We start from the raw sequence: 9,148 nt of genomic DNA on the forward strand, positions 1-9,148 counted from the left end.
AGTCAGACAGAGAAAGACAAATATCATATGATATCACTTATACATGGAATCTAAAAAATCAGATACAAATGAACTTACTTAAAAAAGAGAAACAGACTCACAGACTTAGAAAACAAACTTATGGTTACCAAAGGGGAAAGGGGGAGGGATAAATTAGAAGTTAGAGATTAACATATACACGCTACAATATATAAAATAATCAACAAGTACCTACTGTATAGAACAGGGAATTCTACTCAATACTCTGTAATAATGTATATGGGAAAAGAATCTGAAAAAAGAATAAATATATGTATATGTATAACTGAATCTCTTTGCTGTACACCTGAAATTAGCACAACATTGCAAATCAACTCTACTCCAATATGAAATAAAAATTTTTTAAAAAGAAAACAAAAGTATATTAAGAGAGGATCATAACTGATTCTGTCTCCACATCCTCACATTACAAGTACAGAGACTGAAAATGCAAGAGACCACGTGGCTGGTAAACATTTCATGGATTCAGCAAATATACCAGACAGTATTGAAAAAACATTTAGTTAACAGGACAGACATAATCTCTAATACAGTGGCAGTGTCCAGCTGGACCAAGGAAACTTTTCATCTCAGTCAAGATCCTCAAAAACAAATTTCAATTCTTCCTGAATGTATTCACACTTCCCACGGTACAGTGAATCTGAGGTTGTGATAGGAAAATCAGGTACTCTCAGTCACTGAAATGCTCAGATAATCAGAAATATTCTACAAAGAAAATTAGGCTATGTTGCAGCCTCTTTACTACTTTAACAAGAAAGATATGAGTAAAGAATAGTAGACAAAATATGGAAATGATGGGAAAGCCTTTTTTTTTAGCACTTGACAGTAGAAACAGCATCAGTAATTTCAGCTAAGATGGTAATTTCCTAATGTGAGATCATTTAGGTATTCTACGTAAAACTGTGGGAGATGAAAATTCTTTGGAAAAAAATAGTGTTACTGAAAAAAAATAAAATAATAAAATAAAAAGGTCTTGGAAATACCAAAAATCAAACCTTATTTTCAAGCAGTCTAGAATAATGTTTCTCAATCTTGAATCTGGCAAGTATGAAAAAAAAGTATGCTTACATAAATTTTTATAAAACTATGAGAAACTCACTTAAAAATATCACATGTTCTTGGTTATAGATATAATAAAGAAAATGAAAAATACCACAATTAAAGGACATGAAAATGCAACAAGTTTTGGAATTTTCAATCTAGAGTTTTCACTGAACACATAAATACAGTAACCAAATTAAACATTTTTAAGAGAATCATCTCAATACTTCAGCACATTGCAACTAAATTGTAGCTAGACAAAAAGTTGCCATAACCATAGAAACCAAGACATCCATTAATAACAGACATCTTAAAATAATCCATAATTACTCTTTAAAAATGTTAATAGCTTATACTATAGTAATTTAACTTTATTATAAGTTTCTCTTCATCAAAGTTTAGAGTACAAAAAACATAAGCCAGGCTTCCAAAGGACTCATCACATTCTAAGTTGAAATAAAATTTAAAATAAATAGAAGATTTATCCTGAGGTTGCAAGGATGATTCAATATTCACAGAACAGTCCATGTAATACACCATATTAACAAGTTGAAGGAAAAATATCATATCATTACCTCAATAGATGCAGAAAGAGCTTCAAACAAAATTTACCATCCATTCATGTTAAAAACTCTCAACAAAGAAGGTATAGATGGAACATACCTCAATATAATAAAGACCATATATGACAAGCCCACAGATATCATACTCAATGGGCAAAAGCTGAATGCATTTCCTCTAAGATCAGGAATGAAAGAAGGATGCTCACTTTCCCCAATTTTATTCAACATAGTATTGGAAGTCCTATCCATAACAATCAGACAAGAAAAAGAAATAGAAGTAATCCAAGCTGGAAAGGAAGAAGTAATACTGTCACTGTTTGCAGATGATATGAAACTATACAACTTTAGAAAATCCTAAAGATGCCACAAGAAAATTACTAGAGCTCATCAATGAACCTGGTAAAGTGGCAGGATACAAAATTTATATATATAAATCTGCTGCATTTCTATATATTAACAATGAACTATAAGAAAGAGAAATTAAGGAAGCAATTTCATTCACAGTTGCATTAAAAAGAATAAAATACTTAGGAATAAACCTTCCTAAGGAGGTAAAAACCTGGACTTGGTAAACTATAAGACACTAATAAAAATAAATGAAAGATAACACAAACAGATGGAAAGACATACTATGCTCATAAATTGAAAGAATTAATATTGTTAAAATTACCATACTACCCAAGGCAATTTAAAGTTTCAATGCAATCCCCAAGGGCATTTTTCACTGAACTAGAACAAATAATTCTAAAATTTATATGGATACACAAGACTTCAAATAGCTAAAAGAATCTTGAGAAAAAAGAACATAGCTGGAGGAAACATACTCCCTGATTTCAGACTATACTACAAAGCTACAGTCATCAAAACAGTATGGTGCTGGCACTAAAACAGACACATAGATCAGTGGAACAGAATACAGAACCCAGAAATAAACCCACACACTTATGGTCAATTAATCTACTACAAAGGAGGCAAGAATATACAATGGAGAAAAGACAGTCTCTTCAATAAGTGGTTTCTGGGAAAACTGAACAGATGCATGTAAAAGAATGAAATTAGAACATTCTCTATCACCACATACAAAAAATAAGCTCGAAATGGATTAAAGATCTAAATGTAAGACCAGAAACCATAAAACTCCTAGAAGAAAACAAAGACAGAACACTCTTTGACATAAACTGTAGCAATATATTTTTTGGATCTGTCTCCTAAAGCAAAGGGAATAAAAGCAAAAATAAACAAATGGGACCTAATTAAACTTTAAAACTTTTGCATAGCAAAGGAAACCATTGATTAAATGAAAAGACACCTTACTGATTGGGAGAAAATATTTTCAAGTGATATGATCAATAAGGGGTTAATATCCAACATATATAAACAGCTCATACAACTCAACATCAAAAAAAACAAACAGCCTGACTGAAAACTGGGCAGAAGAACTGAATAGACATTTTTTTAAAGAGGACGTGCGGATGGCCAACAGGCACATGAAAAGATACTGAACATTGCTAATCAAGGGAAATGCAAATCAAAACCACAATAAGAAATCACCTCACACCTGTCAGAATGACTGTCAACAAAAAGAACACAAATAACAAATGTTGGTGAGGATATGGAGAAACGAGAACAATCATACATTGTTGGTGGGAATGTAAATTGGTGCAGCCACTGTGGAAAACATTTTGAATGTTTCTTAAAAACTACAAATAGGGGCTTCCCTGGTGGTGCAGTGGGTGAGAGTCTGCCTGCTGATGCAGAGGACACAGGTTTGTCACCTGCTCCGGGAGGATCCCACGTGCCACGGAGCGGCTGGGCCCGTGAGCCATGGCCGCTGAGCCTGCGTGTCCGGAGCCTGTGCTCTGCAACGGGAGAGGCCACAGCAGTGAGAGACCCACGTACCACAAAAAAAAAAACAAAAAAGAAAACTACAAATAGAGCTACCATATGACCCAGCCATTCCATTCCTGGGTATATGTCTGAAAAAACAAAAACACTAATTCAAAAAGATACATGCACTCCAATTTTCATAGTAGAAGTATTTATAATTGCCAAGATATGGAAGCAACCTCAATGTCCATCAACAGATGAATGGATAAAGATGTGTTATATACATATAAAATTTTTGCCATTTGCAGCAACATGGATGGACTTGGAGGGTATTGTGCTAAGTGAAATAAGTCAGACAGAGAAAGACAAAATTGTATGATCACTTATAGATGGAATCTGAAAAATAAAACAGACTAGCAAATATAACAAAAAAGGAAGACTCACAAATGTTGAGAACACACTATTGGTTACCAGTGGGGAGAAGGAAGTGCAGAGGGGCAAGATAAGGGTGGGGGATTAAGACGTACAAACTACTATGGATAAAATAAGCTACAGGGATATGTTGTTCAATGCAGGGAATATAGCCAATATTTTATAATAACTATAAATTGACTATAACCTTTAAAAACTGTGAATCAGTATTGTACATCTGAAACTTATATAATATTGTGCACCCACTATATCTCAATTAAAAATAAAATAATTTTTTTTAAATGAATAAACAAAACAAAAACAGAGTTACAGATGCAGAGAACAAACAGGTGGTTGCAGAGGGGAGGGTATTGGGGGAATGAGAGAAATAGGTGAGGGAGATTAACAGGTACAAACTTCCAGGTATAAAATAAATGAGTCACAGGTATGAAATGCACAGTGTGGGGTATGTAGTCAATAATTATGTTATATCTTTGTATGGTGACAGATGGTAACTAGACTTACCGTGACGATCATTTTATAATGTACAGAAATATTGAATCACTATGTTGTATACCAAGAACTAACATAGTCTTGTAAGTCAGTTATATTTTCAAAGCCGCCCAACAAAACAAACACACAAACTGATTAGAAACAGAGATCAGATTTCTGGTTACCAGAGGCTGAATGTGGGGTAAGGGGGAACTAGATAAAGATGGTCAAAACTAAAAACTTCCAGTTATATTATAAGTACCAGGGACATGAAGTACAACATGATATAATTAACATCACTGTATGTTATTTCTGGAAGTTGTTAAGAAAATAAATCCTGAGCTCTCATCACGAGGAAAAAATTTTTTGTTTTTTAAAATGTTATATCTTTATGAGGTGATGGATGTTCACTAAACTTATTGTGGTAATCATTTCATGATGTATGTAAGTCAGATCATCATGCTATACACTTTAAACTTATACAGTGCTGTATGTCAATTATATCTCAATAAAATTGGAAGGAAACAAAGATAAATAAGAATATGCCCTCAAGGCCATCTCAGTGTATTTTTCTTTATGATTACACACCTTTTAAAATACTTCATCCATAGTTATCTTCATTGAAATGAAGATTTTTACAAAGGAAATGTGTCCCTATCCAGACAGTGAAATGTAAAATGTTCAAGAAGATTGGAGTGGGGCTTCCCTGGTAGCGCAGTGGTTGAGAGTCAGCCTGCCAATGCAGGGGACATGGGTTCGTGCCCCGGTCGGGTAAGATCCCACATGCCATGGAGTGGCTAGGCCCGTGAGCCATGGCCGCTGAGCCTGCGCATCCGGAGCCTGTGCTCCGCAACGGGAGAGGCCACAACAGTGAGAGGCCCACGTACCACAAAAAAAAAAAAAAAAAGAAGAAGAAGATTGGAGTGAAAACAGGAAAAAAATGCTTTCTGCAGAAGGAATCAAATGAAAAGAGAATAAGAGATATGATGAATTATAATAAAGAGAAAGAAAACACTCCATGACTTTAGATGTGTGACTGAAACTCAAGGAATTTAAAGTAGATGAGACAACTATAGAAAAGAATAAGTCTTTTCCACTACAAGCTACACGTAGAGAGAAAAACAAAATGGGTGAAGAGAATATTTTACCCTTGTCAACAAGGTTTAGTGTAGAAAGTATATTTTAATTATTTCAATTATAAACTTACTTCATTTCAAAATAGACATTTTAGGGCTTCCCTGGTGGCGCAGTGGTTGAGAGTCCGCCTGCCGATGCAGGGGACACGGGTTTGTGTCCCGGTCCGGGAAGATCCCACATGCCGCGGAGCGGCTGGGCCCGTGAGCCATGGCCGCTGAGCCTGCACGTCCGGAGCCTGTGCTCTGCAACGGGAGAGGCCACGACAGTGAGAGGCCTGCGTACTGCAAAAAAAAAAAAAAAAAACAGATATTTTATACACTTTAGATTTGAATAAAAATAGCACAGTAATTTTAAATCACTAGTTGTTATTGCTCATTTTCCAAACTGCAGTCCACATGCTGGGATTTCCTTTCACTTCCCTCTTCACAAAGCTACCTGCAAGCACCTACCCTTTTCTAAAGTATGTACTTCCCAGAGCCGCCTGTCTTGATTGCTAGCTTAGTTAAGACCTGACTACAGCTGAGGAGGAGGCCCCTATTCCAGTTCTATATGGATGACACCCTTTATTTTAATCGAAACCTCTTCATTCTTGGTGTCAGATGAATCTTCAGGAACTGTATCCCATTCTAAAGGCTCTTCAGATTTTGGCTTATCTTCCAAAACCCCTGATCCTAATTTTACCACCAGGACATCTGCTGCCTGGGGAGACTGAAAACCCTAGACACATTCTCTACCAGAGCTTCATCTGCAGGTGTTTGCTCAGATGGTGGAAGCAGAACTTCAGCAGAGGTTTCTTTTACAGAGATTTGTGTAATAAAGGACTCTTCAGCTAGTGAAGACTGTTTGTCAACAGAGAACATTTCCGAAGTAGTTTCTTCAGTTGATGGAAGCTGAAATTCAGCAGGGGCCTCCTCTGCAGAAGCCTCCTCTGCTGGTAGAGGTTGAAGTTCAGCTGCAGCCTCTTCTGCAAGGGTCCTCTCAGCTGGTGGAGACTGAACTTTGGTGGAGACCTCTTCTGCAGGGGTGTCCTCAGCTGGCAGAGACTGAACTTCTTCTGGGACCTCTTCTGCAGAGGTCTCCTCAGTGGGTGGAGACTGAATGTTGGCAGAGGACTTCTCTGCAGGGGCCTCCTCAGCTGGTAGAGACTGAAGCTCAGCAGGGGCCACCTCAGCTGGAGGAGACTCAGTTTCAGCTGGGGCCTCTTCTGCAGGAGACTCCACAGCTGGTGAAATTTGAAGTTCTGGGACCTCTTGTGTAGGAGCGTCTTCAGCTGCTGAAGGCTGAACTTCAGCAGGAGGCTCTTTTAAAAGAGTCTCTTCAGCTGAGGTGGGCTCTACTTTAGCAGGAGCCTCATCTCCAGGAGCCTCTTCTGTTGGGGAAGTCTGTACTTCAACAGGAGCCTCTTCAGCTGCTGGAGGCTGAACTTCAGCAGAAACCTCTTCTGCAGTAATCTCCTCAGCTAGTGGAAGATGCACTTCAGCAGAGCTCTCTTCTGCAGCGGGAGACTGTACTTCAGCTGGAACATCTTTCCCATCTTCTAAAAGTACTGGAGCATCATTTTTGGTTGGTGGAATAGATAAAACTCTGTTAATACTTTGCTGCCTAATTTCTTCGTTGTTACTTGTTGTGGGTTGAAATTCAGGATGTTCAGTAACAAAAATCTTCCCTGAGGATTGTGTTTCTGTGCACCTTCCTTTGACTTTGAAAACGGATTACTTGGCCAGCCAATAACCACTATTTCTGAGTCACTAAAGTTTGTCTGCTCTTCCTTGTCTTTTCTTTTGTTTTTTTCTTTTTTATTATGTGCTGTGAAGCTTGATTTTTTTTTTTAACTTATCTGAGTTGGGTGGTTTTTCTTGTTGCTGTGAGCGGGATTTCTCTAGTTGCAGCCAGTGGGGGCTACTCTTCATTGCGGTGTGTGGGCCTCTCATTGCGGTGGCTTCTCCCGTTGCTGAGCATGGGCTCTAGGTGCGCGGGCCTCAGTAGTTGTGGCACGTGGGCTCAGTAGTTGTGGCTCGTGGGCTCTAGAGTGCAGGCTCAGTAGTTGTGGCCCATGGGCTTAGCTGCTCCACAGCATGTGGGATCTTCCCGGACCAGAGCTTGAACCCGTGTCCCCTGCATTGGCAGGCGGATTCCCAACCACTGTGTCACCAGGGAAGCCCTACTTTTTCTTTTTAAGGAATGTTCATCATTGTCCAGTCTCCAGTACAACTGGTCTGCTGGGATCTGTCTGTTTTGAGTTGAACTGAGTGTCTGTCTGCTTGGTGGAATTTCTACTTCCTGAACACTCTCTGGAAATTCAGGGGCTGCTTCTCCAACAGCTGGCTTTTCTTCAGGTACCACTGTTTCACAAACTGACTTGATTTCTTCTTCTTTCTCTTCTGCAGTAGTTTCTGTCTGCAGAGATTTATCAGTCATATCATGTACATGCTTTCTCTTTGTCCAAGTTTGCTGAAGTTGAGAAGATACTCTATGACATTCATAGTTGAATTTGCTCCCAGGAATATTACCAATACTAAGGGTACCTTTGGGGCCAGATGATTGTGGTATAGGCAAGTGTTTCTTTTTCTCTGTCACTTCAGTCTGCTGGGATTTATCTACCATTGGTTGGCTGGGTCATCTTCTCTTTCAAATTTCTTGCCTCCCTGCTGAGATGGGGTGATCAGATTCATCACTTTCTTCCATTTCTAATACTGGTAGAATTCAAACTTATCAATCTTCAAGTAATTAATCATCAAGAATGACAAATTTACCAGATAGTTAAGCCTTTGCCTTCCTCATTAAGTGTTGTTCTATTGAACTACCTCAGAAAAAAGTAATTCATAAATTATGGCATTCTGTACTACACTCTTGTTGGATCCCACCTCACTTAGTAAGCATCTTTCCTGTTTAGTCTCTGGTATGACTAAATATAACTTCTAGAAGTTTCCCTACAGGTCTATGATATCACTGCCAATTGTCCCTACAAGGTTCCATCAATGGTATACCCAGAACTTTTTAACCCGGTAAACACTCATGGATGCTGGCCACAAGTGAGAGATCTACAGTTTGAAACAGCAAGTTAAAAAAAGTGTTTGTCTAGCAGAGGAATATGAAGTAAACTCCAGTAATGCTGCTTTCTTGTAGTTGGAGTTGATGCTTTTGAACTTTCAATTCTGTCTATTTCATCCTACTGTCAAAGACCGTTATAATGCTGAATTCAGAATTCTGCAGCCTATTTTCAATTGTTGGAGAAAACAACTGGTAACGTATGTGTGGCATTGTTCTATCAATATATGTTTATATAATTTGATGGAAAGTTAATATTGTTTGAAAAACTTGAGTTCTGAGGTCTGTACCCATGTAAGTTCCTTTCTTATGTCCTTAGTATTCAGTAACCACAAGAGCCTACTATCAATGTGTGTATATATATGGCATGTTTGCCTTCTCAAACAACTTGAGATATTTTAATTTTCAACTATTTCAGAAAATTGTTCCACCCAAGTTTGTCAAATAAAAGAATATTGAGTGTAAAGATATGTCAAGTGAAATAAAATGCAATTTTTGATGCAGTCACTATATACTCTGCTGAATAACCACATGGGAATGAATTCCCCAGTGAAGATGAAAACTTTTAATTGAAGCTTTGAAAAAGAGGA

The 9,148-nt window shown here is 37.8% G+C and overlaps 1 protein-coding gene across 1 annotated transcript; it reads right to left on the reverse strand.

The window, feature by feature from the left end:
• Positions 1-6,044: 6,044 nt before the first annotated feature.
• FSCB (fibrous sheath CABYR binding protein) lies at positions 6,045-8,195 on the reverse strand. Its single transcript, XM_027111747.1, is given in 5 exon segments — positions 6,045-6,223; positions 6,226-7,188; positions 7,191-7,288; positions 7,662-7,768; positions 7,770-8,195. Coding segments are annotated over 5 exon segments (1,692 nt in total). The 5' UTR covers positions 8,115-8,195.
• Positions 8,196-9,148: the final 953 nt, after the last annotated feature.

Source organism: Aethalodelphis obliquidens, unplaced genomic scaffold, assembly GCF_003676395.1.
Source record: "Aethalodelphis obliquidens isolate GAN/ISIS:26980383/991018 unplaced genomic scaffold, ASM367639v1 scaffold10, whole genome shotgun sequence".
NCBI lineage: Eukaryota > Metazoa > Chordata > Mammalia > Artiodactyla > Delphinidae > Aethalodelphis > Aethalodelphis obliquidens.